The following is a 27426-nucleotide window of genomic DNA, read 5'->3' as shown; positions in this document are numbered from 1 at the left end:
ACCTTCATAGTTGGTGTGCAATGAATGGGCTGTGCCATACTCCATAACTTCTTCCTAGTCGGGATAAAGGACACGTTAGGGGAGAACTTGCCAGTAATTGCATTCCAATGAACCCACTGGTCTTGTCCTTCAAAGGTGGTAGAGGTTGCAGGCTGGGGAGATGCCGCGTTTTCTCTTGGGAAGGGCAGATTTTGTAACCGTGTATTATGTAAAAAAATCTGAAGGCGCGGTGAGATCATTCAATTACGACAGTGTCTCAAATTACACAGTAGAGATTACATTTCCTGTGTCAAGTTTTGAAGTTTTATGACAAATTTCATTCACATTCTGGGGGGAAAAAAATCCCTGAACTTTTTTTTAACCTTATAGAATCCATTGAGCTAAACAGAGACAGGCAAAATAAGTGGCGTTTTGCACTAGAATTTAGAAACGATTCTTTTTCAACACAACACATAAACGTAAGTTGTATGTTATGTAAGTTAGAATATCGTGACGTACATTCATAATTTTATTTTGAACTCTGGAAATAATTAATCGGGGAAAAATTGTCATGACAAAAAACGTGTATTGAGTTAAAGTGCAGCCTTCGATTTTTTACCGCATAATATTTAGCCTGGAAGAGCAGGGCGCGTTGCAGTCGGAGCGGTTTCGAAGGCAGGCAGATTGAGAAATCCCGCCGGCGTTTGGGCACCTCTCGCCAGCCGTATAACAAGCGGGTCCGCCCACCCTCTTCCATTCGCCTTGGAGCCGGGTCGGAGGTTGGGGAGGGAGAGGGAGAGAGAGAGAGAGGGAGAAACCACGTGTGTTGGCAGCCGAGCCGGCGCCGTCCTTCCGTCCGCTGCTTCCCGGCCGTGCGGCTACCGACAGAGCGTGGTGTGTGGCGGGGGGTGGAAGAACTCAGCGGCTTGTGGCGAGCAGAGGCGGCCGATCCCAAGGCGATGGTGAGCAAGACGGACGAAACGTGCCCGGCGGCGGCGGCGGCGGACACCGGGGAGGGCAGCGAGCCGGGACGTGACATTAGAAGAGAGGCGGGTGAGTTAAAGGTCAAAGGGATATTACCCCCTCCGGCCCGGCTGAGTGACCGGGGGAAGGTGAGCGGAGGGAGTCATTTAAATCGCGCCCTCCCTGCCTGTGCAGGGTTCGCTCCTGGCCAAAGCCAATGTTTTATGTCTGTTTGTTATGAGATAGTGTGACCCACGCAGTGCAGTGTTAATTGAGGCTGGAGTGTTAACTTCATTATGAATGGGGTTAATGGGCTGAAGGAGGGCAACTCGTGGTGAATGGTTCTCCAGTGATCCTGAAGTTCAGACCGTGTGTGTGTTGGGGTTGGGAGACTTACCTGGGCATGGGGGGGTGGTGGGTTGGTAAGGGTTTCCCTGGGGTGGTGGGCAATGGGGGAAAGGTGGACTGTTGCTTTTTTTTTCCTGCCGGGGAGGTGGGCTGTGGGGGGGGTGGGATTGGCAGTTGTGGGTTTTGTTTGGGATGGTGGACAGTGGGAGGAGTGGTGGGCAATGGGGGGGAGGGATTGTCTCTTTCCCCCCTCCCCCGCCGCCGGGGAGGTGGGCAGTGGAAGGGATTGCCTGGGGAGATGGGCAGTTGTGGGTACTGGTTGGAGTGGTGGGCAATGGAGGGGTTTTAGCCTGCGGAAACGGACAGCTGGAGATTTTGCCCAGGGAGGTGGACAGTCGGAGGGGCTTTGCCCGGGGAGGTGGGAGTGGAGGGGCTTTGCCCGGGGAGGTTGGTTTCTGGATGTTGGATGAGGCGGGTGGGAGGGCAGCTGTTTTAATTGTGGCAGCGTTTTGTAGCGGGTCTCGGGGAAGGTGGGGAGGGGGCTTCTTGTACAGGAACGGGGATGATGGGTGCTGAGGGCGGCTGGGCTGCTGCGGGACCCTCGGAAAGTGCGGCATGACTGAATGGGTCGGGTGGGCAGCGGGACCCCCGCGGCACCCTCTCTGTTGCCGGCCCGGCGACCGTCTTTGCCGACCGCCGCTCCGCTGTGTGTGCCGGAGCCTGGTTATGATGCGTCCACCTTGTTTCACCCCTCTGCACCGCCCGGTGAGTGTGGGGCGATCCCGAGTCCGGGGAGGGTTGGGGACAACCTGTTACCCCGACCTCGGGCCGCCTGCTGAAGGTCACCTTCACCCCCGCTGCCTGCTTGGAGAGCGGCCCCGCAGCCTGGACCGGCAAGCCCCGGGCCTGGGGTCGGGCTGGAGGGTACCGGGAGGGGGGCTGCAGCCCCGGAGGGGAAGGTACACCCCCCACCCCTCTTGCATCTTTAAACTGCCCCCGTCTTCTCCCCCTCCCCCGCCAAATAAAACGTGACCCGGAAGCGAATGCTGGCTGGTTGCTGGGGGAAGCTGATGACGTAGGGGGGCGGGGTAAGGTCACAGCCGCCTGAGTGGAGCTGCTGTCACCTCCCCTGACCTGACCCAGTTGCCACCCTTCTGCCGGACAGACCCCCACAGGCATTGACCACCCCTCTGCCCCTCATGGATGCAGTTGGATGTCGCTGGTGCTGGGCTAAGGCAGTCCCTCGTGAGTCTGGACATCTCCCCGTTCCCCTGACCCCTTTTACCTGAACTTGACGCTAAACCTTTATAAATTTTCCTTTGTCCAACCCCCACTTCTGCGATGGTTCAAAGAAACATTTGCACTGGGTGATATTAGACTAGAGGACAAGATTTAGGTAGGTGTACTTCCCCTCTGTTTGCATCAGGCCCTGGAGGTGTGTTAAAGCTAGTCCTGCCTGTCTGTTCAGTGAGTTTGGGCAGTCCTTCATGGAATGCAGGGTGGGACAGTACAGAAACTGGCCCGCTGGCCATGATGTTGCACTAAACTAATTAATCCAATCCCTTCTATCTATGCCTCCATTCTCTGCACATTCATTTGCCCATCTAAGAGCCTCTTCAACACCTCTGTTGTAATTACCTCCATTATGATAGCACATTCCAGAGACCCCCCGCTCTGCTTTTGAACAATCTGCCTCTCCATATATGCTTGCCCTTTTACATTAGACATTTCATCTCTGGGGGAGAGAAAGCCACTGGCTGCTAGCTCTGTGCCTCTCATAATCTTAAATCTTTATAGAGATGAAGCCCCGATTTTTAAAGTTGTTCTGCTCTAGAACCCTTTTTTTAATAAACAACATAAAGTGAGTATATAAAGGCAGTAAACTTTTGTGTTATAGGGAGGATGCATGGCTGAGATCTGGGTTAAGATCCGTACCAACCTTTTGGTTAAAATCAAGACCCTTGGAAAGCATTCTAATAACAGTCCTGGTTGAACTTGGATACTGAGACTGGTTGTTGCAGCTCCTAATCGATTAATGGAACATAAAATTCCATTTCCATTTTTAATATCGCAATGTGTTTTATGGAATTGTAATTATTTGCAGTGAGGTGGCCTGTTTAAAATCATGTTTGAAAAGAAGCAGGTACTCAAGATTTAAATAGTGATTTAAAAAAAAAACTCGAGGCTTAGAGTAATCAAATCAAATGTTCCATGTTGAATATAGTGTAAAAGATGCAAGTTATATGAGATTGGTTTTATGCCTTGTTTAGGTGAAAGTATGTTCCTTTTATTAGGAATGACTCTGTAGCCGTCTATTGATTATTTCATTTTTAGGGCCACAAGTTTACCACATTTCTCTTCCCCTTTAATTTGGATGAAGATGTTTACAATATAAATATCTGTAGAAAGCATTTTTAAAACACCAATATTAACAAAACTCAAATTTAAAGATTCAGAGTGCATTTATTATCGAAATACGTGTAAATTATACAATCTTGAGATTTGTTTGCTTACACACAGTCACAAAGCAAGGAACACGAAAAACCCAATTAAAGAAAAAAATAAGACCAACACCTCAGTGCCCACAGAGAAAGAGGGGAAAGAAAACACAAAACCAACCATAAACGGTAGCAGTGAGCAACAACAGCATTCCAAACCAAATTGAGTCCTTGGGTCCAAATCCCTGGAGTAGGTCCAAAGTCTCTGTATTAACGGGGTAAATCACTGCAGAGTTCGCAGACACGAAGCACAGCAGCCAGGGGCAATCTCACAGCCTTAGCATCGCACAGAGAGAGAAGCCCCCAGACGATCTGGGCCAACGTTTAAATTCAGTCTGTCTTGTGGTTTTCTCACTTGGTGCTTCAAAGTAGAAATCAGGAACTTTGCCATTTTGTTCCTTCTGATTTGCTCCTTTGAAAGTCACAGTAGTGTGAAGCTCTGGCTAGACCAAATCTAAATTCTGACAAGTCCATCTATCAGCAATTGCATTGTTTACAAATACTGTATATAAAAAAAACACCAACAAAAACGCGCAGACAGATTATAATTTTTAAATATTTCTTTGCATGGATGTTCTAACCTGTTGAGTTTCTCCAGCATTCTGTGTGTGTGTGTGTTGCTTCAGATTGTACTTTTGCAGTTTTATTGTTAAACTGTACAGTACTGTACAGAAGTCATAGGCACATATAAATGAATGTAGCGACTCTTGCACAGTATGGTATTTGTCAACATGGAGCAGAGAGTGAGTTTTTAAATCTGGCGGGAGCAAAGGGATGTTGGTAATGGTGAGGGTGGAGCGCCTTTGGAGGGGTGTTGGACAGTTGGCAGAGAAGGAGTGCCGGGGGCAGTAGGTGGGATGAGTGCTCACATCCTGCCCTGAGACACCAAGCAAGGTCATTTGATTCAAACAATTGCTTCCCGCTCCCTCCCCTTCTCCCTTACCCTTTTCCCACGTCCTGCTCCCTTCCCACTGTCCACAACAGAGACTCTTATCAGAATCAGATTTATCATCACTCACCTGTCATGAAACATTTTTTTTTGTTGCAGCAGCAGTATAGTGCAATACATCAAATTACTACAGTACTATGCAATGGTCTTAGGCACGCTAGCTATTTTCTAAATAAATAATTCAAAAATTGGAGGTGCAAGGGGATTGGGAGTCCTTGTGCAGGATTCCCTAAAGGTTAATTTGCAGGTTGAGTTGGTGGTGAGAAAGGTAAATGAGATGTTAGCATTCATTTCAGACGACTTGAATATAAAAGCAAGGATGTAATTTTGAGACTTATAAAGCATTAGTGAGGCCTCACTTGGAGTATTATGAGCCCCTTATCTAAGAAAGGATGTGCTAACCTTGGAGAGGGTTCAGAGGAGGTTCACAGAAATGACTCCAGGATTGAAAGGCTTGTCATATGATGAGTGTTTGATAGCTCTGGGCCTCTGCTCACTGCCATTCAGAAGAGCAAGGGGTGACCTCATTGAAACTTATTGAATGTTGAAAGGCCTTGATAGAGTGGATATGAGAGGATGTTTCCTATGATGGGAGAATCTAAGACCAGAGGACACTGCCTCAGAATAGCAGGACATCCTTTTAGAGTGGCGATGAGGAATTTCTTTAGCCAGATAGTGGTGAATATGTGGAATTCATTCCCATAGGCAGCTGTGGAGGCTAAATCATTAGATATATTTAAGGCAGAGGTTGATGGGTTCTTGATTAGTCAGGTCAAGAAGGGATATGGGGAGAAGGTAGGAGATTCAAGTTGAGAAGGAAGATGGATCAGCCAAGATGAAATGGTGGCGCAGACTAGATGGGTCAAATGGCCTAATTCTGCTCCTTATGGTCTTGTGGTCTATTTATATGTGCCTAAGAGTTAAGGAATTTCAAGTCACATGCCAGTGATAATAAACCTGATTCTGAATTTTGTACAGTGCTGTAGTCCAAATTAAGAGGCAGATGGCTATGATCTTCACTAGGGACCTAAAAAAAATAATGACAGTACTTTCAGACATCGTCCTTTTTCATTAAGGGTATATTTCCGAAAATATATACCTCTGGTAATAAATTACTCTTAAATGTATGCTTTCAGCATGTACTATACATTCAAACAGCTAATGTACTATATTTATGTACATTATGTGTGGGCACGTGGCCAAGTGGTTAAGGCATTGGACTAGTGACCTGAAGGTCGTGAGTTGGAGCCCCAGCCGAGGCAACGTGTTGTGTCCTTGAGCAAGACACTTAATCACACATTGCTCTGCGACGACACTGGTGCCAAGCTGTATGGGTCCTAATGCTCTTCCCTTGGACAACATTGGTGTCATGGAGAGGGGAGACTTGCAGCATGGGCAACTGCCGGTCTTCCACACAACCTTGCCCAGGCTTGCACCCTGGAGAGTGAAGACTTTCCAGGAGCAGATCCATGGTCTCGCAAGACTAACGGATGCCTTAAATAAATTAAATTATGTACTATAGATTTATGTACTATAGACTTGGGTGTTCAGCAGTCATTAATTCCATCAATCAGTTGGTTACTTTATTCACTGAACTTTTCACTGCAAGCTTTTCCCTGAAACATCCACTTCATATAGCTCTTCATGTAGGTCTTTTCCATTTGGTCTGATGTCCTTTGCAGTTGTTGCATGGATCAGATTCTCTTCATGACTTTGAACAGATTAGATTACATAGTCTGGGTTTTGGTATCTCTTGTGTGTATTAAATAGTCTATCTAATAGCACCAAAAATAACTAATTATAAATACAACAATGCAGATTTTTTAACAACTGGGCATTATCAACTCAACTGTAAACCTTTGGTTATTTCAGAGATCTCTTCATTTACCTGTTTTTTAAAATTCCATATTGTGTTACACCCTGATCGCGTTCCCAATTTCTGAACCATGCTTTTCTCTTGACTTTTCCTTTGCTGTGGACCACTGTACTGCTCTCCCTTTGCGGGGGAGGGGGATAAATCTAATCAGAGTCGACAGTGAAAGGTATCGTTCATGTCAACGACCAAGGCAGTCTGAGGATGTGCTGGGGGCAGCCCGCAGGTATAGCCGCACTTCTGACTCCAACATAGCATGTGCATGATTTATTAACCCTAACCTGAGCATCTTTAGAATGTGGAAGAAACCAGGGCACCCGGAGGAAACCGACCAGTTCATGTGGAGAATGTGCAAACTCCTTAGAGAAGCAGTGGGAATTGAACTCCAGCCTTCTGATTGCTGGCACTGTAAAGCATTACAGTAACCGCTTTGCTACCGTGCATCCTAGACTCTATCTCTTCTAGTTTCTTTATGCTGTGGCTACAGTACACCGAGAGATCAAGATCTACTGCTTACCTAGGGCTTGATATTCTTTTGCCCTGGATTATCAATGAATTTGCCAGGCTTTACCGATCAGACGTGCATGGAAATCATGGTTCATGTTCTTGTTAAACTCTCGTTATTTAGTCAGTCTCTGGCTTTTGCCCCTAATATCCTTTGTCATCAGTCTATTTTGCATCCATTCCAGAAGTAATCCTAGATCTAATTCCTGTTTCAGGAGCTTTGATTTGTTTTGGAAGAATGTCACTAAACTAGAAAGGATGCAGAGAAGATTCACAAGGATGATAGCTGGACAGGAAGACTTGAGTTATATAGAGTTGCTTGAAAGACAGAGGTTATTTCATCTGGAACATCAGAGTCTGAAAGGGGACCTTATAGAAGTGTTTTAAATCAGTAAGAATGTAGATAATGTGGAGAGTCAGTCTTTTCTCTCTGGATAGGGGGTCTAAAACTAGAGAATGTAGATTTAAGGTGAGAGGGGAATGATTTAAGAGACCTGAGGAAACTTTTAAGTTCAAGTTTAATTGTCATTCAAACCATACATGAATACAGCCAAACAAAAGTGTTACTCCGGGGCCAAGGTGCAAAACACAGTACCAACAGTCACATACAGCATGACATATAAGACATCAGTAAAGTACAGTCAGACAGAAAGATGTAGGCCAATGCAGCTTGTTGTCTTCTGAGTGAACACTGGCAGCACCTCCTCCAGCTTGGATGCTGCACCATGCTGCCACTGGTGGAGCACAGTGACTCTGACGCCTCTCTCCTGGGCAGCTGTAAACAGACCCTGCGGCTTGAGACCTAGTCCTTGCTATAACCGAGGATACGTAGCTCCCCTGCCGTCCGCCAATAAATCAGTGAATCGGACTTGCAGCATTCTACATTAACAATGTCCACAGGGTCTTGCAATCACAAGAAAAGTGACTAAGATGATCACTCACGGTTAGACTGCACGCGATCTGCACCAAGTCCAGCTCCTTCAGTTTCTTTGCCAATGAGCAATTCGCTGATGGGGTGGACCTGCAGTACTTTAAGTTCTTGATGTCCAGCAATTGTTTAAAAAATAAAAGACAATAACACCTCTTGTTGACACCTTAGAAGCTGCTGTGGTCAAACGCGTCGCCATCTTACCAGAAATTCCACACAGTGGTCAATTCAAGGAATAAGCTGTCAAAACAAAACTGTACAGGCGGGTATAATAATCTTTAAAGGACATGGATGGGTATTTGGATGGTGAAGGTTTGGAGGGTTATGGGCCAAATACAAAGGGAACTAACTGGGATAGTCATATGCGTTGGGCTGATGGCCTGTTTTTGTACTGTGCAACTCTGACTGGGCTTCTCTCATCTACAACATGGTTATCTGCAATGCCTCTGATTTTCTCAGTAGGTGCTGTGCTTGTTCACGCCCGTCCTTCAGTGTGGTGAGTCCTGCTTGCCAAGTGTCTCCAAATCTGGCTGCTTCCTTGTGTCATTTATCTTGAAAATACTATTCACAACATGGATGATAACTGAAGGGCTTCTGCTTATTCTCAGCTATGTTCCCTTGGTGATCCACAGTCACTGGTTTAACACATTTAATATTCCTGACAACCTAAGATCCTAGGTCAAGTAAGGAACCAAGAATTCTAATGTCACCAGCACTCTTGAAGATTTGCTTGCGGTCAGCCTGCATCATTTTGTATGAAGGATTCTTGATAAACAGTGTCCTACACCACTCATTGGGCTGATCTTTCTGCCATATGCAATCTTCAGTTTCTAGATTATAGGGCAGGTTGAACTTGTATCTTCAGCAAATTCTACCTCTTCCCCACTCCTGACACCATTGTAAATTTCACTCTGAAGCATTGCCTTGATTGTACAAATCACATGGTTGGAAAATCTCAAGTAAAACCTCTTATTTTGCTGTCAATTCAATTGATGACAGCTCCAGTATTTCCCAAAGAGTAGCTGTGTGTCATTGGAAAGCTTCCACGTGCACTTGAAAGCTCAGTTTAATTTGGTCAATCATCTGATAGTGAAAACTTTCCTTTTTCCAAGGACATTAGTTCACCAGATATTTTCCTTTAGTTTAAGTTCCAAGTTTAATTGTCATTCAACCGTACATGAAAATACTGCAAAACGATAGTGTTACTCCTGAGCCAAGTTGCAAAACACAGTACCAACAGTTGCACGGCACAAGGCACATATAATTACGGTAGCGGTAAAACTGCCCAAGTTCCTGAGTGTGGTGGCCTGTAGATTGATGGTGTATGGGATGAATGTATTGGAGCCATGTTTCTGCAAGAGCAAGCATGCAGCAGTTCCTCATCTCACGCAAGTGCAGCCACAGACGAACAAATAATATCGCTTTCACATGATATGACTAATTCTATTTGAGTTCTCAGTCTCCCTTTTAATCCAAGAATTCTTTTACTTAAATTGTAGCTTCATTACCAGAAATCAAACTGGTAGTTCCTCTGGTCTAGCTAGTTTTGAAACTCTTGGCACACTTCTGGATGAGGAGCATTTGATGGCTCTGGGCATGTACTCACTGGAGTTAAGAATAATTAGGGGGAATCTCATTGAAATCTACTGAATACTGAAACTCTTAAGAGTGGATACGGAGAGGATGCTTCCTGTAGTGGGGGAGTTTAGGAGCAGATTGTACATCCTCAGAATAAGAGATGAGGAAGATCTTTAGCCAGAGGGTTGTGAATCTGCGTAATTCATTGCCACAGACAGCTGTGGAGGCAGTCATTGGTTATATTTAAAGTAGAGATTGGTGGGTTCTTGATTAGTAAGGATGTCAAATATTATGGGGAGCAGGCAGGAGAATGGCTTTGAGGGAGAGAAGATGAATCAGCCATAATCGGATGGTGGAACAGAATTGATGGGCTGAATGGCCTGGTTCTGCTTCTGTTTCTCGTGGTCTTGTGGAGCATCAGGAGCTGTTCTGATTCTTGCTGTTCTTGTATCCTCTGAGTGTTTTTCTCCGTACTAACCTGTCTCTGCACTGTCATCCACTCACTGGTTTCTGAAACTTTCATGTTTAAACCATTGTTTGTGCTCCAGGTATTTCAGCTAATTGGAGGTTTCTTGTGTACCTTCCAAGCCTGCCTGCCAGAGCACTCCTGAGAGTTTCTGGATCTCCTTGCTGCCCAATACTGTGATCCTTTCAAAAAAGAGTCTGAATCTGTCCAAAAGATTTAGTCTTTTCCCAAAATTTATAGTGCACAACGTTGTAGTTAGAATATGAAAGGCAGCTGATTCCAACTGTCCTTGTCCAACACTTAACAGTCCCTATCACCCAGGAATCAGTCTCCTATGAATGGGAGTGGTATCGTGATCCAGCAAAATGAGAGGTGAATGATGCATTTGAAGTAAACACCGTCGTGCATTACAGAATGACTTGATATGGTGTCTACACATTTATAGTAGTTACCTCAATCAACATTTGGCCTTTAAATGGATTAATAGTTAGGTGTTATAAATACCAGTGAATATTCCCATTTCAGCCTCTTCATTCCCAGACTTCATGTTATGTATGGTGCCCAGAGTTTGTATTCCGTTGACTTTGTCCCTTTATCTCCAAGGTATAGCAGGACTACCACCTCAATTGGCCTTTATCATCTCTTGAGGATTTGCATACTTGTGTAATGTGCCCAACCCTGTGGGACTTAACACTGAGCTATCTTGAATACCTTGAAGTTGAAGCTGTACCACAGCTGTGTTCAGAGAGCAACCTTGCTAAGCTGTCATCGTTCCACAGGTAATAGTTAACTGTCTTGAATGGGCATTCTGTGGTGAGGTGGCTCCCACACCATCTGTATCAAGGCTTCCTACACCAATGTGAGCCGTAGCTTTCTTGCTTCAGTACTCCTGCAGTTGACTGACCTCACATCAAGTCTGCTTGCGGCATTGATGTGACTCGCCCTTCTAGGAGAGAGCCATATCATCATGTAGTTTTGATTGGACCTCAGATTCTTGCTATGAGTGAAACTGTCTCGTGTTCTTCAGCACTCTCTCCATAGAGAGTGCACATTTCTTCAACCTTCAGGTTCCCAGACCTTAAATCCCACCCTCACTTTGAATTCTCAAAAGTTTGCAATAGAACCTGGTTAAAATGTGCCTTCAGGGTATACGCTGTCTTTGAATATCACATTAGTGATGCTGGTGCCAGCAGATTTACCAGCATTTCCTATGTTTCATACCCTACAGCCAGCAACAGTTTAGTTTTCTCCAAATGTTTCATCATATTGGAGAGGTTTTAAAGGGGATTCACAAAAGTGATGCTGGGATGGAAAGGCTTATCGTATGTTGAGTGTTTGATGACTCTGGGACGGTATTGGCTGGAATTCAGAGGAATGGGGTGGATCTCATTAAAACCTATCAAATGTTGAAAGGCCTTGATAGGATGGATGTGGAGAGGATGTTTCCTATGGTGGGTGAGTCTTAAGACCAGCGGACACAACCTCAGAATAGAGAGGCATCCAGTTAGAACAGAGATGAGGAGGAATTTCTTCAGCCAGAGAGTGGTGAATCTGTAGAATTCATTACCACAGGCAGGTGTGGAGGCCAAGTTACTGGGTATATTTAAGGCAGAGGTTGATAGACTCCCAATTAGTCAGGGCATGAAGAGATACAGGGAGAAGGGAAGAGATTGAGCTGAGAGGGAATTTCTCTGCAAATGGATCTTCAATTTACTCACTGGCAGACCACAGTTTGGATTAGCAACAAAATTTCTTCCATGCTCTCCATCAGCACAAGTGCACCATAGGGCTGTATGCTTTGCCCTCTGCTCTACTGTTTATACTTGTGATTGTGTGGCTAAGTATAGCTCTAACTATATTTAACTTTGCTGAGGACACCACTGTTATTGGCTGAATCAAAGATGGTGATGAATTGGCATATAGAGTTTGAAAATCTGGTTGAATAGTGCCACAACAACAAACTCTTAACTCAACGTCAGCAAAACCACAGAGCTGATTATCAGCCACAGGAGGAAGAGGCTGGCAGTCCATGAGCCAGAGGTGGAAAGGGTCGATCGTCCTTGGTCTTACCATGTCAGGAGATCTTTCCTGGGATCAGCATGTAAGTGTCGTCACAAAGAAGGCACAGCAGAACCTCTGCTTGCAAGTTTGTGTAGATTTGGCATGTCATCAAAAACTTTGACAAACTTCTATAGATGCACAGTGGAGAGCATCGTACCTGGTTGCTTCGAGGCTGGTATAGAAACAGCAATAACTGGAACAGAAAAGTTTACAGAATAAAGTGTACATGGCCCAGTCCATCACAGGCAAAGCTCTCCCCACCATTGAATACATTTACATGGAGCGCTGCCATAAGAAAGCAGCCTCTATCGTCAAAGAACCCATCCCGTCCCTGCCCCCCCAGCCATCCAGGCCTTGCTCTCTTCTCACTGCTACACTACTACCATTGAGCAGGACAGGAGCCTTGGGTCCCACACCACCAGGTTCAGGATCCCCAGAGCCATCAGGCTCCTGAACCAGCACAGTTAACTTCATTCACCACTGGTTCTGTGACCAGCAGTCACTTTCAAGGTCTCTTTACAACTTGTTCTCAGAATTATTTTATTTGCACAATTTATCTTTTGCACATTGGTTGTATGTCAGTCTTTCTCTCTGTATAGTTTTTCATAAATTCTATTGTATATCTTTTCCCCTGTAAATGCCTGCAAGAAAATGAATCTCGGGGTAGTATATGGTAACATTTTCATACTTTGATAATGAGTTTACTTTGAACTATTCCTTTGTTCATTACCAAGAACCCTCAATGATATAACTCCACACATTCCATTTTGCAACATGTGGCTAATTCTGCTTGTGCTTTAAATGACACATCCACTTCTTAGCTGTTGTGGCTCCATTTTGAGAAGCCTTGTCTGTAATTCCATAGACTAGATCAAGGAGCAGCATCCTTAACTCAATTCTAAGGCAGCAGTTCTGGCAAATAAAGGTACTACTATAAATAGAAGACAGATTCTCAGCTAACAGCAGTGTCACTTCATTTGATGCTAACCTTGCACAATAACGTGAGTCTTAATTATTCTTTTAGCCTAATAGCTTGAGACTGGATGGTAAGGAATTGTACGCATTGAATCCAATTGAGCTTGACACATTGAAATACTCAGAAGGTCAAACTTCTCTTGCCTCAGATGCTGCACCATGTTTGACATTATGTACTTGCTGTACTGATGGAAGGTCTTTGTGATGAAATGTTGGCCTCTTCCTGAAGCACTTGCTTTCTTTAGTTACTGTTGAACCTGTAGGTGTGTCAGTTCCTGGGAATGACAGGGTTAATGTATGAGGAGCATTTGTTGGCTCTAGGTCTGTACTCTCTGCAGTTTAGAAGAATGGGGGGGGGGGTGGTCTCATAGAAATCTATCAAATATTGAATGGCCTAGATAGAGTGGATATGGAGAGAATGTTTCCAAAGTGAGAGAGACCAGGACAAGAGGGCCTCAGAAAGACGGGCTTCCCTTTAGGACAGATAAGGAGGAATTTCTTTAGCCCAAGGGTGGTGATTCTGTGGAATTCATTGCTACAGATGGCTGTGCAGGCCAAGTCACTGGCTATATTTAAAGCAGAGATTGATAGGTTCTTAATTAGTAGGGGTATCAAAAATTACAGGGAATGCAGGAAAATGGGGTTCAGAGTGAACATAACTTGGCCTTGTTGGAATAGTAGAACAGACCTGATAGGGCAAATGACCTGATTCTGCTCCTATGTCTTATGGTCTGTATGCTCATTTAAAAATCAACATGCATTCAAGAGTTGGGATTAATATTCAGGGTTTTCTTGACTGCTGCATTGTCCACTAGCAACATTTGGTAATACAGCATGGTTGACCACTCTACAGGTGTTCCTCAGTAATGCTGATGGTTTTTGCAATTATTTTTTGTATTGGGATGTTGTACCCAGTGTCCAGTCTTGTGTCCGGATGGGCTGCTTTTCTTGCCCCAGTATTCTTTATACTTTTAGACTGTCTACTGAGGGAGTGGTTTCACTCTCTACCTTCAGGTGCTATCTTGGGAACTCTTAGGTCAGAAAGTCTACATCTTGTGTGGAGATGGATGAAGGTAGGACTTGGCTGTACTTGTGATGCCCTCCTCATGTAGGGAGATTACCAGCCCTCTTCATATTAAACACTTGAAAAGCTGTTCATGTGTTGGGCAACAGATGAGGAAAGGAGATGAGACAAACCAAATTCCATTCTGGGTAAGTTGATGTTAAGTTCTGAAGAAGGATTTTTATCATTTTTTTTAAACAGAACAATTAAAGTTGTTTGATATCTGGCTGATATTACTCTCTTAATCAACTGGACCAAGGAATTGATTAATCGCCCATTAATCTCAGCACTGTGCAATATACAGTACAAATGCATGCCTTGCTAGCTGAGAAACCTGTACTTTGCAGTCATCAAAGAAAGATATCAAAGATTGGGTTGGCTCTGGGGTGCGCATCTACAGGTGTCCTCTTTAAGGTTTAATGCTTCCTGCCTGTGAGGGTAGTGTGTGGGGTATTCACATCAAAGCACTGGTTGTGTGTTGATTGTATCTGCTGGGATTATACAGGTCTTAGTTGACAGGAGTGTCTGACTTTGTGCATGTGGCTGTGTGTGCAAGTGTCCTCCAGAAGGAGCTGTCATTTAAAATGTGAAAGTGGTGAGCACGGGTATGTTTTGTCATAGTACACTACAGAACAGATACAGTTCCTTTGGGCCATCTAGTCCATGCTGAATTGACCTGCATCCAGACCATAGTCCAACATATCCCTCCCATCCACATATCCATCCAAACCTCTTAAATGTTGAAATCAAATCCACATCCACCACTTCCACTGGCAGCTTGCTCCACGCCTTCACCACCTTCTGAGTAAAGTTCCCCCTTATGTTCCCGTAACCATCAATACAGTCGCAAGTTCCCAGCCATTGATTTTAGTGATTTTTGTGTTCAAACTCTACAAAGCAGCATCCATTATCAGGGACCCCCTCCCGGCCTGCTGTCCAGAACATGCTCTGTTCTCACTGCTGCCATCAGGAAGGAGGTACAAGAGCTTCAGGACTCGCACCACCAGGTTCAAAAACAGTTACTACCCCTCAACCATCAGGCTTTTGAACCAAAGAGGATAACTTCACTCAACTTTGCTTACCTTATCATTGAAATGTTCCCACAACTAATGTACTCGCTTTTAAGGACTCTTTATCTCATGTTCTCAATATTTATTATTTATTATTATTATTATTTCTACATTTTGTATTTGCACAGCTTGTTGTCTTCTGCACTCTGGTTGATCACCCTAGTTGGGTGATCCTTCATTGATTCTGTTATAGTTATTATTTCTATAGATTATTGAGTATGCCCACAAGAAAATGAATCTCGAGGTTGTAAATGGTGACATATATGTACTTTGTACTTTGAACATGAAGCTGTTTGGACCTTGCTCGTATTATAGTTGATTGTACTGTTTCAACTTAAAGTAATGGTACAACGAATCTGCTGAATAAATCTTGTTCAATGATCTGTAAGTAAATTTATGATTGCAAACTAATTTTCCTTCATATTCCATCTGGAAGATGTACACTATTATGGAGTGTTTCAGTGAAATAATTCATGTTGATTATCCAAGCTTGTATCATGATAAATGCTGAATTGTTTGAGGGTAACAAACTGCAGACTATCCCTACAGAACTACAGAATCCGTGTGCTGTTATATTATTTAATCCTTGTTCTCTTGTGAAGTATGTGCAATTAAAACTTCACTCTATGGTTCACTGACTTTCTTTGGTAACGTATACCACAACTGCCCTCACTTAGAAAATAGTTCTGCCAAACCTATTACCATACATCTTAAGTTTTAATTGGTCTTTGATATTTGAGTCTTTCACAGTTGTCGACAATTTGCCAGGATCGTTCTTTGTGAATTCCCTTGTAATAATATTCTTTAAAGAAACTAACCTGGTCTTTGACAGCCCTTCATCACGCACTGGATATGAATGACCTTTGTGGTTTCTGTAACAGTCCAAGGACAGTCATGTTGGGTGACCAGAACTGAACGCATTTCCTTCCATTTGCTCTCTTTCACTCTGAAATAAAACTCAGTAGCTTAACTGTGACCCAAAAAAAATCCCAGAATAATATATTATTTATAACTAGTTAGGACAAGGACAGCAACATGTCTAATTGGCTCAGTCCATAATAAATTTCCCTCCGTATCTCCAGAACCTCCTGCTATCTGTTATCTCTGTGATCCTCCAACACTGGCCTCTTGCTCAGCCTTGAATTAAGCTGCTAAGGTCTAACAACCAAGAATTCCATCCTACTAAATTTTATCTTCTGTAAAACAGCCTTTACTCAAACGTGGTTATTTGTCCTTGTATCTCCTTTTGATTTGGTATCTGATTCTGTTTGACATTGATCTTGTCAAGCATGTTGAACTGCTTTGTGGTGGTAAATGTTCTATACAATGTGGTTACTTTATTAGGTATGTGAGATACCTAATAAAGTGGGCACTGAGTATATGTTTATGATCTGCTGCTGCTGTAGCCTGTCCACTTCAAAGTTCAACGTACGTTCAGAGATGCTCTTCTGCACACCACTGTTGCAATGCATGGTGCATTGAATTACTGTTGCCTTCCTGTCAGCTTGAACTGGTTTTGGCATTCTTCGCTGACCTCTGTCATTAACAAGACACTTTTGCCCACAGAATTGCTGCTCACTGGATGTTTTTTTTGCACCATTCTCTGTAACCTCTGAAGCAGGGTTCCCGACCTTTTTTATTCGATGGACCCTTTGCTTAAAAGGTATTGGTCCATGGAGCCCAGGTTGGGAACCCCTGCTCTTGAGACTGTTGTGCATGGAAATACCAGCAAAATCAGCAATTTAATGAAAAACTTAAGCCACCCCGTCTGGCACCAACAATCATTTTACATTTCTTCTCCTTTCTGATGTTTGGTCTGAACAGCAACTGAACCTTTTGAGCATATCTGTATGCTTTTATGTAGCCACTTTAGTATGAAGGTAGGTTGGTGCTGCTAAGCAACAGCATACTGGTCACTCAGAGATGATCATCATAAATTGCATTGTACACCATGCAATATTTTCTCGTCAGCCTGCAATAGCAAGAACATTTATTCTGTTCTCCATTTTTTTAAAATTATAACCAAATGGCCTTTGGTGAATTTAAGATAAACATTGGCTTTATTTGTCACATGAACATTGAAACATACAGTGAAATACACCACACATCAAAGTTGCTAGTGAACGCAGCAGGCCAGGCATCATCTCTAGGAAGAGGTACAGTCGACATTTCGGGCCGAGACCCTTCGTCAGAACTAACTGAAAGAAGAGCTAGTAAGAGATTTGAAAGTGGGAAGGGGAGGAGGAGATCCGAAATGATAGAAGACAGGAGGGGGAGGGATGGAGCCAAGAGCTAGACAGGTGATTGACAAAAGGGATATGAGAGGATCATGGGACAGGAGGCCTAGGGAGAAAAAAAAGGGGGAGGGGGAAGCCCAGAGGATGGGCAAGGGGTATAGTGAGAGGGACAGAGAGAGAAAAAGAATGTGTGTGTATATAAAAAACGGATGGGGTACGAAGGGGAGGTGGGGCATTAGTGGAAGTTTGAGAAGTCAATGTTCATGCCATCAGGTTGGAGGCTACCCAGACCCCAGCTCCCCCTCATACCCCATTCATTATTTATATACACACATTCTTTTTCTCTCTCTCCTTTTTCTCCCTCTGTCCCTCTCACTGTACCCCTTGCCCATCCTCTGGGCTTTTTTTTTCCCCCTCTCCCTTTTTCTCCCTAGGACTCCTGTCCCATGATCCTCTCGTATCCCTTTTGCCAATCAACTATCCAGCTCTTGGCCCTTCTCGTCTTCCCCTATCATTTCGGATCTTCCTTCCCCACCCCCCCACTTTCAAATCTGTTACTATCTCTTCTTTCAGTTAGTCCTGACGAAGGGTCTCTTGTGTGTTGCTTGAAATTCCAGCATCTGCAAATTTCCTTGTGTTTGCAAGTTAAATGCACCGTTTGCATCAAGTTAAATCTTTGAGGATTGAGCATGGAACAATCACAAAGCAAGTGTTTGGAATGTGGGAGGGATCCAGAGCATCCAGAGGAAACGAGGTGGTCATGGGGAGAGCGTACACACTCCTTGCAGAACGCAGTGGGAAACAAATTGCAACTGGTGATCATTTACACTGTAAAGCAAATGCTATCGTGCTGCCCCAAAATGCTCTACCCATAGCAGGCACCGCTGAGATTCCAATGGGTAGAGCATTTTGGGATCTCCTGTTTACTAGACAGGCACTTTAACCAATAAACCACAGGGCCCGCTCCATAATTTGCAATTAAAGGTCAATATTATCAAATATTTGTGAAGGTAATTAAATAATATAATTTAGCTTCAAGTTGCTAATACATTGCAATCCAATTTGTGTATTTTACAAATATACATGTGAATTTATCCTTATTTTGCAATTCTCTGAACAGGATTATGAGTGCTAGATCACAAAAAATATCCAATTTTATAGAAGTCGATGTTATCTATTTTTATATGTATGCTAACAAAAGGCAGGTGTATTAGGTCACACGTATGAGCATAAATTTCTGTGTACTGCCTAAACTAGTGTGCTGAGTCATGCTCATAATCAGTGCTCGATAAGTTGTTGACCTATGCAAGGTAGGGGATTTAATGGGGTCAAATGCTTCTACTGGAATCGGAGATGGAAGGAGTAAGAAAAATCGGAAGTGACATCATCTGTACATTTATATCTTCCAGAAGCTAGCTGATTATGTAGAACTGGGTACCGTCAATACCTGTTGTAAAACTTGTAGAATGATGAGATTGGGAAGAGATAGGATACTTCATTTGTTACATTAAGCTGGCATGTTAAAATCCGTCATATCAATTGGAAGAATAAGCAAAACAACATTGTTGTCCTCTACCAGCCAGCATTAAGACCATAAGACATGGGAGCAGAGTAGGCCATTCAGCCTGTCAAATGTGCTCCACCATTCCATCATGGCTAATTTTATTATCCCTCTCAACTGCATTTCTGTCTTCTCCATGTACCTTTTGATGCCCTTACTAATGAAGAACATATCAACCTCTGTTTTAAATACTGTATACTCAGTGACTTGGTCTCCACAACTGCCTGTGGTAATGAATTCCATAGATTTCACTGTGCTCTGCCTAAATAAATTCCTTCTCATCTCTGTTCTAAAGGGATGTCCTTCTATTCTGAGGCCATGCCCTCTGGTCCCAGACTCTTCTACTACTCGAAAAAATCCACTGCCTGCTCAATCTATCCATTACGGCTCTTCCTGATGATTTCCTTGTTCACGTGCCCAACATCAGATACATGAAAGACTTATTCTGTTCCAAGTGCTATCCTGGAAAGACATGTCCAGATGGACAAAGGAAAGGATACAAGGATGTCCTCAGGGTCTCTTAGTATACATGCAACACCCTCAATGATTCCTGGGTTTTTCAGGATGGAAAAGGAACATTTCCAATGGTTGTCAGTCACATAGCCATGTGCCAGCATCGCAGAAGACCGATGTAGATGCTGGACAGAATGTACCACCTCACAAACAACTTACCTCCTTGTTCTGCTCAGCACCGTCGGCCTCATTGGCAGGATCTCCTAATGGTGTCCTAAGCTTCGAAGATGAATCCTCAGTCCCAGATGACCACCCAAGGAGGAGTCACCAGAGCAACACGTGGTGTTCTCCTGAGTCATCTAGAACAACAAGGCTGAAAATCTAGCTCTTGACAGATCAATACCAAAGGTTGGTACAGTGGCAGAATTGGCCAATGCTAGGATTCAGGAGATGGGCTACAAGAGTTCAGTACCCGTACTGATCCAGTGGCCTGTGGGTAAGGAAGGAGTGCAGGAGAGTCTGGGCCCTTTACTCCGTGGAGCATATGAGACGGAGGGATAATCTTACAAAGATACGTATATAAAATCATGAGAGGCATAGTTAGGGTGAGTGGTTTTCTTTTCCCCCCCCTCCCCCGAGCGTTGGTGAATGGAAATTAGAGGACATAGCTTTAAGGTTAGAGGTGAGGAAGGTTTAAAAAGAACTTGAGTTGCAACATCTTTTTTCTACACAGCAGTTCGTGGATATTTGGACCCAATTGCCAGAGGAAGTGGTTAGGTGGGTACATTAGATGTATCGAAAAAGTTTGTAGTGTTTTTAGTGATAAGGGCAAGTATACTTTATCTTGGTCAGCGTGGGTAGAAGGACCTTTTCCATGCTGTACAGCCCTATGTCCTACATGTAAAGTGCAAGAGAAGCAAGATACTGTAAACTGGAATGTGGTTTCAATCTGCTGTAGAGCAACAGGCCATCCTGCTCAGCTGAACACTGCTCAAAGGGGAGAGGACAATTGCCATTAAATTTTAGGTCCTATTTTAAGAATTTAATTTTTTAGAAAATATCAAATTTATTTTTGCATTGCTTAAAATGTCAAATGTAAGAAAGCAGCTATTTGAATGAGTTTTATGCTCTATTTGTTCAAATATATACTTTGTTTCAGCACCAATCCTTATTTACATGGTATGTATGTATTGACGTTAAATGTTCATGACATTTTTCACTCTGCAGTGTATTGCATTCAAAGATTTATTTAACCTATCACTGAGTCTTAATATGTGCCTAATAAATTACAGGGACTTGTGTGATAATGAAAATAAATCTGGTTGTTACCAGGACAAGCTCGTGTCTCCCTAAAGACCAGTTGAAGAAATATTTGTGCAGCATTACGTGGAGAAAAGATGGCAGTGTTCTGGACTGTGAGATCTACTTCGTCAGGGAATTGAGTTTGATTTCTGTTCCTTATCGGAATTAGTTCTTGAGCTTCCCCTAGGGGGTGAGGTTTGCTGTTCTCACTGGTGTGTGTGTAAGATGTAAGGATAATCTGGCTGTCTCTGGGCATATGAAAGAATGAAGCAGATCAGTTTTAATGTACACAGGCTGAATTACTTTGCAACAAACAAGTTGAACAAGTCGAAGTGTGTGTTAACCTCTTGCCTTTCCACCATGTTATGTACAATATTAATGTTTGCTCCTAAGTGTCGTCATTTTATTTGCTTTTTATAATCAGCAAACAAGATTGCACCAGACCTGAAATCTCAAACTTGCTGAATCTAGATCTTTGTTATTGAACATACAAGGGGTGATTGATAAGTTCGTGGCCTAGGATAGAAGGAGTCAATTTTAGAAAACCTAGCACACTTATTTTTCAACATAGGCCCCTCCTACATTTACACACTCAGTCCAGCGATTGTGGAGCATACGGATCCCTTCTTTGTAGAAGTTGGCATCTTGGACTTCCAGAAGTGGTCCACAGCAGGGGTGATTGATAACTTCGTGGCCTAAGGTAGAAGGAGATGGGTTATATGGCTCTCAGTGCATGCACGTGCAGTTCAACTCTTTGAGTGATTAACTTCAAAACTTTCTGCATAATAACTCATTTCCTTCTACCTTGGGCCACAAACTTATCAATCACCCCTCATATAACTGCTCTGTCATAGAATGCTACAACATAGAAACTGGCCCCTCAGTCCATCTACTCTGTGCCAAACTATTATGCTGTCTCATCCCATCAACCTGCACCCAGACCATAGCCCTTCGTGGCCCTCCCATTTATGCATCTATCCAAATTTCTCATAAATGCTAAAATCAAACCCGCGTCCACCACTTCCATTGGCATCTTGTTCCACACTCTCGCCACCCTCTGAGTGAAGAAGACGCCCTTCATATTCCCCTGTTGTTTAACTCGAGCCAGCAATTGATCTGGTGTTGAATGTATTGAGGCTCCGTATAAGAAGTCGTGCAGTCTGACTCAGTGTGGACACAAATGGAAGCTAGTGTGCGTGAGTGGCCCCCTAGTTACAGCTCCTGAAGAAACGGTGCCTTTGACATTTTCTCACAGCTGGTGCCAGCAGAAGCTTTGAACAGGGCTGTTTTGCATGGGTCTCACGCCACATGGCTGAGTGGCCTTTTTTTTCTATGAGATTGAGGTGACTTGGATCTTAGTAAATTACAGCAATCTTCCCTGGGCCGGGGAGTTTTTTTGTTAACGCTGCCGAACTATTGGCAGCTTTACAAGTGATGGCAACAATTTTGTTTTTGTTTTCATTTTCACAACATGCAAAGAGACGAGGTATTCTACGGGACCCGTGTCCTTGATGTCCGCTGTAGAAGTGTACCGACATGCGAGAGATCTGTTCAGAGGCATGTGGGTAGCTTGGCTGTCACAGCTGCTGAGAAGTTTTATTTTAGGTTGCTGGAAATATTCGGTAAGCTTTTTGTCTCGGTTCAGACCGACGCTGCCTTTGCCTGCTCTGCAAGCTCGAGGTGCAGGCTGCTGCTTGGAACAGGGTTCACTCTAAATCCTGTTCATTCGGAGCACATACCAAGTAGCTTTTCTGTGTTTTGCTTTTAATCTCGCTCCTCATCAGCAGCACTGCTAGTCTGTGAGTGAATGACTGGCCAGTCATGGGAAACAGCATTTTTGCTTGCTGCAGGCTTCTTACAGACTTGATATTGAGGCCACAGCATGAAGACCCTTGCACCGACTATTCTCCGCTGTTGTCTGCCTCTCAGGGAGAACGTTGCATTGCGTCGAATGATTTTGCCGCCCTGGATAAAACCGAGCCAGGGGAGCTGCCTTTACAAGGTTATCCTGACATTATCTTGAGCAGCAACTTTAGCCTGAAGCACAAAATGCCTTCAACTCTCAACTTCGCTGCCTTGAAGGACAGGTGTCCTGCTGGTGCTAAAGGAGACTTGGTTTTATCAGACCAGAAGGACAGTGGTTTGAATAGTGAAGTGTACTTGACAGCTTCGCAGTGCTTGCCTCCTACCTCAAACAACCTTTCCTCTGCCCTTGAAGAGATTGCGAAACAGGTGAAAGACCACGGCTGCCAGCCTCCAGTTTGGCATGCTCGAGGAAAGTCAGAGTACTCCAATTGCAGCGCAGACAACAGATTGTGTTGTGAAGAGGCTCCCCTGGAAAAAGCTGACACAACAGATGTGGGAGAGGGAATTATTGGCTTGGATTCATCAAGTGAATTATTGAGCTGTAACCAGGAGTGTGATTTCATGCAGAAAGGTGACAAACGTTTTGAATTTAAAACCAAAGCACCACCGAAGCACCTCTGCAGAGAGCAGGTCGCCAAAGCTTGCGATGATCATCCGGTAAAAGATGATGTTATTGGCTGCCTAGCTTGTCACTCACTAAAACAGGCCTCCCCTGTACTATTGACTCTTGCTGCGACGACTTGTTTCGAGGAAACAAGTTCGAGGAAAGAAGAAACGGTGAAAAGCCTGGTGGATTTGGCTCCAGAAACAAATGTCGGGAATGGAAAGCTGCCGGACCAGAAGGATGTGGAAATACCGTGTGCCAACCGGCTACCAGGCTCATTGGATTTCTCGGTTACCTCGGAAGATTATCAGGTTTCAAAGGGACTCTGCGAACAAGCAAATCTAAGAAAGCGCCGGAAGAGGAAGAGACTTCTGCACGCAGAGTCAGGTGGATATGAAGGAAGGGAGAAAGGAAAATCACAATAAAGATCTTTGATTAAAGCGGCCTGTTAATTATATGAATTCTGCATCTGTGACCAGCTGATGTGAGCTGCCAGCAGTAATTCTGGCCATGACCAATTATTCAGTGTGATATTTGACAGCTTTTAATTATTTTGTGATTGGATAGCACATTGTAACCTCTAGAGAACTGAATTCCTTTCTTATTCCCTGGCCAAATCATGCACAATTATTTTGTCCCTGATCCTGGTGTTAAAATGTTGGCATGAAATGGAATGAACAATGTACTTGCAACCCATCTTTAGCAATAATTACTTTGCAAAGATGGCTTAAGAGATGTCAGGAATAGGTGGGGAAACTCCCCGCCAGCCCTTTCGCACAACGAGCTGCACTGCTCAGCAACACACCTATCTAACTAGCCTAATCACAGGACATTTTACAATGACCAATTAAACCTCCTATCCGGTATGTCTGGACTATGGGAGGAAACTGGAGCACTTGAAAGGAAACCCATGTAGTCACGGGAAGACTATACAAACTCCTTACGACACAAATTGAACTCCAAACTCCAATGCCCCCAGCTATAACTGTGTTGCGCTAACCACGTGACACCCTTCTCTTCTCCACTGCTGCCTCCATGATCGGTATGTTGAAATCTAGCTTGATGGGGGGAGGATAATAGTCTTGCTAGTTCCCGAGTCCGCGGCTCCTTTTTAATTTATGCACTCAAAGGCCAGTTTTCATTAGTTGGCCTTGGCTGCTTTTGAAGTGGCTAGGCCATTTCTGTAGGAAGTCAAAGGCCATCCCTGTGGTAGTGATTTTGAAGCAGACGTCCTTCCACAAAAGGTACTAATGAACTGGAAACAACATACATCAAAGTTGCAGGTGAACGCAGCAGGCCAAGCAGCATCTGTAGGAAGAGGTGCAGTCGATGTTTCAGGCCGAGACCCTTCGTCAGGACTGCACCTCTTCCTACAGATGCTGCTTGGCCTGCTGTGTTCACCAGCAACTTTGATGTATGTTGCTTGAATTTTCAGCATTTGCAGAATTCCTGTTGTTTGCTAATGAACTGGATCAGTCTTTGCAGGTCTAGTTGTTTCATGGTCTGGTGTTAGTTCTAACTTTAAGGATGCATCTAGTGAAGTGAATTTGAATGCTTAGTTTTGTCTCTTCACAACATCGATGTAAGAAAAAGAGCAGAGGTCAGGCTATATGGCCTTTCAGGCCAGTTTCAGCATTTGTAAGCTTTTAGCCGGTCTGAACTTGGTCTCTACCCTACCCCTGTCTGAATGTTCCCTTTTATAGTTCAAAATATCAGTAGGATTGGAACTTCTTTCTCCTGGTCATCAGTCCAGGCCTTTGGATCAGAAGTCCAATAACTTAACTATGACCTCTTTGTACCCCTTGGATTGTGCCAATTGGGTTGGCTTTAGGAAATAGTCCATATTGTTTATAGAGGTTAGACTTTATTCCCTGGAGCACAGGAGAATGAGGGGAGATTTGTTGGAGGTATATAAAATTGAGAGGTATAGATAGAGTAAAAGCAAGCAGGCTTTTTCCACTGAGGCTGGATGAGACTAGAACTAGAGGTCATGAGTTAAGGGTGAAAGGTGAAATGTTTAAGGGGGGGCCATGAGGGGGAACTTCATGAGAGTGGTGTGTGTCTGGAATGGGTTGCCAGTGGAAGTGATGGGTGCAGGTTCGATTTTTAACAATTAAGAGATGTTTGGATATGTACATGGATGGTAGGGGTATGGAGTTCTACGGTCCAGGTGCAGCTCAATGGGAGTAGGCAGAATAATAGTTTAGCATGGAGTAGATGGGCCAAAGGGCCTTTTTCTGTGCTGTAGTACTCTAAGTCTTAAGATGCCTTGCATCACTAACATGTCCACACTAGCTCTGCTCAGCCCTTTTATTGTGGTCTCGTAATCTGAAGCATTTTGTGCACAGTCGGATCCTCAGTGACTTATTAATGTGAATAAATAAAAGGAGTTAATTTCTTGCAGTCATCAAATGGTTAATTCTGCATGAAATATTGAAGTGGCAATTAACCAAATGCTCTGCCATGAGTGAATTTTGTGTTGTTTGACTGCTGTTTCATTAGCCCAGAGAAGGATGCAGATGTCTGTGATAATGCATTCATTTCCCTTATCTTACCCCAAGATGGAAAAAGATAAATGTCATGTAGTCTCGGGCTTAATTTTCCCTGAAGCATCCTTAAAATGTTTGTGCAATGAAATATGTATAATTATCACAACTACCAAATAGTTCATCACCAAGATAATCATTTGGCTAATCTAGAATGTTAATTTGTCCCGTATTTAAAACACACTTCTGGACTCTTTCACCACTTGCCTGTCTTTTTTTTTAAAAAAATGCTTCTGTACGAATCATACTTCATTAAGTGTTACTAATCCAAGTTCATTTAACTATAATGGGAAACAGAAGTACCCTGTGCCCATTTTAGTAGTTACGGGAGATGCCTATTACAGTGAACACTGAGTATATTTCTGTATTTTCATGGTCTTGTGCTGCTGTAGTCTATCCACTTCAAGGTTCAGAGATGCCCTTCTGCACCCATTGTTGTAACTCATGGCTATTTGAGTTACTGTCGCCTTCCTGGCAGCTTGAACCATTCTCCTCTGACCTTTTATTAAGGCATTTTCACCTACAGAACTGCTGGATTTTGTTTTTCCACACTATGTAAACTCTAGAGACTGTTATACGTGAAAATCCCAGGAAATCTGCAGTTTCAGAGATACTCAGACATCCCTGTATGGCACCAATTGTTGTTCCATAGTCAAAGTCACTTAGATCACATTTCTTCCCCATTCTGATGTTTGGTCTGAACAACAACTGAACCTCTTGACCATGTCTGCATGCTTTTATGCACGAGTTGCTGGCACATGATTGGCTGATTAAATATTTGTGTTAATGAGCAGCTGTACCTAATAAAGTGGCCACTGAGTGTGTGCCAAAATGTGTAGGAATAGACATTCATTGTTTCTTGCTCTCCATTCCAGTATCTGTGGTCTCTTGTAACTCATTCGCCATGGACCAGTAGCTTTAAACTCTTAAGTGACTTGAATCACTTAAGTGTGGGAAAAACTGTGGGTGTACCTTGGGTTTCAGTTGTCTCGATTGCTGTATGTTTATGCATTTGCTGGTCATGTTAATCTTGATTCTTGCTGTCTTACTAATATTTCTGTATTTCCATGTTCTCATCTGCTTCTGTCATCTGAAGGGTAGCATAACATGTCCAGGTAATGTTGAGTGGAATCAGTAATGTGGATATACTTTATGTACTGGAAGAATGCTCTTCACTCCATTGACTAGGCTCCATTATGGGAAGGAGGTTTTCTGACATCCGTGCATCTTGCAAATTTCTATAGATGTACCCACCGTCTGGAATGGTGTTTCTACTGCACAGGATCGGAAAAGGTTGCAGAGGGTTGCAAACTCAGCCAATTCCACCGTGGGCACTAGCCTCCTCGGTATCCAGGACATCTGCAGAAGGCGATGCCTCAAAAAGATGGCATCCATCATCATGGATCTTCCCCCCCACCCACCCATCACCCAGGACACACCCCATGCTCAACATTTGAGGAACAGCTTTTTCCCCTCTGCCATTAGATTTATGAATGGACATTGAAGCCACCCATGAACCATACCTCACTATTTTGGCTCTCTTCTTGCAACACTTAATTAATTTTTTTTATCACAAGAAGAATTTTTTTTTCTATATTGCAC

General features: G+C 43.6%; 1 protein-coding gene across 6 annotated transcripts in view; it reads left to right on the top strand.

The window, feature by feature from the left end:
* Nucleotides 1-681: 681 nt before the first annotated feature.
* cluha (clustered mitochondria (cluA/CLU1) homolog a) overlaps nucleotides 682-27426 on the top strand; it is a 100210-nt gene continuing 73465 nt past the window's right edge. Inside the window, exon 1 of one of the 6 annotated variants that reach the window (XM_063031653.1) lies at nucleotides 682-1032. In XM_063031653.1, coding sequence (XP_062887723.1) covers nucleotides 939-1032 — 94 coding nt within the window. In that variant the 5' untranslated portion in view covers nucleotides 682-938. Of the gene's footprint in view, nucleotides 1033-1898; nucleotides 2056-2411; nucleotides 2536-2667; nucleotides 2687-22470; nucleotides 23666-27426 lie in introns of those variants that run through there. The other 5 variants (XM_063031652.1, XM_063031654.1, XM_063031655.1 and 2 more) reach the window with 5 other exon arrangements.

This window comes from Mobula hypostoma, chromosome 23 (genome assembly GCF_963921235.1).
Source record: "Mobula hypostoma chromosome 23, sMobHyp1.1, whole genome shotgun sequence".
In the NCBI taxonomy this organism is placed as follows: domain Eukaryota; kingdom Metazoa; phylum Chordata; class Chondrichthyes; order Myliobatiformes; family Myliobatidae; genus Mobula; species Mobula hypostoma.
Note: the sequence above shows the minus strand (reverse complement) of the source record. Positions and strands in the feature narration are given on the sequence as shown.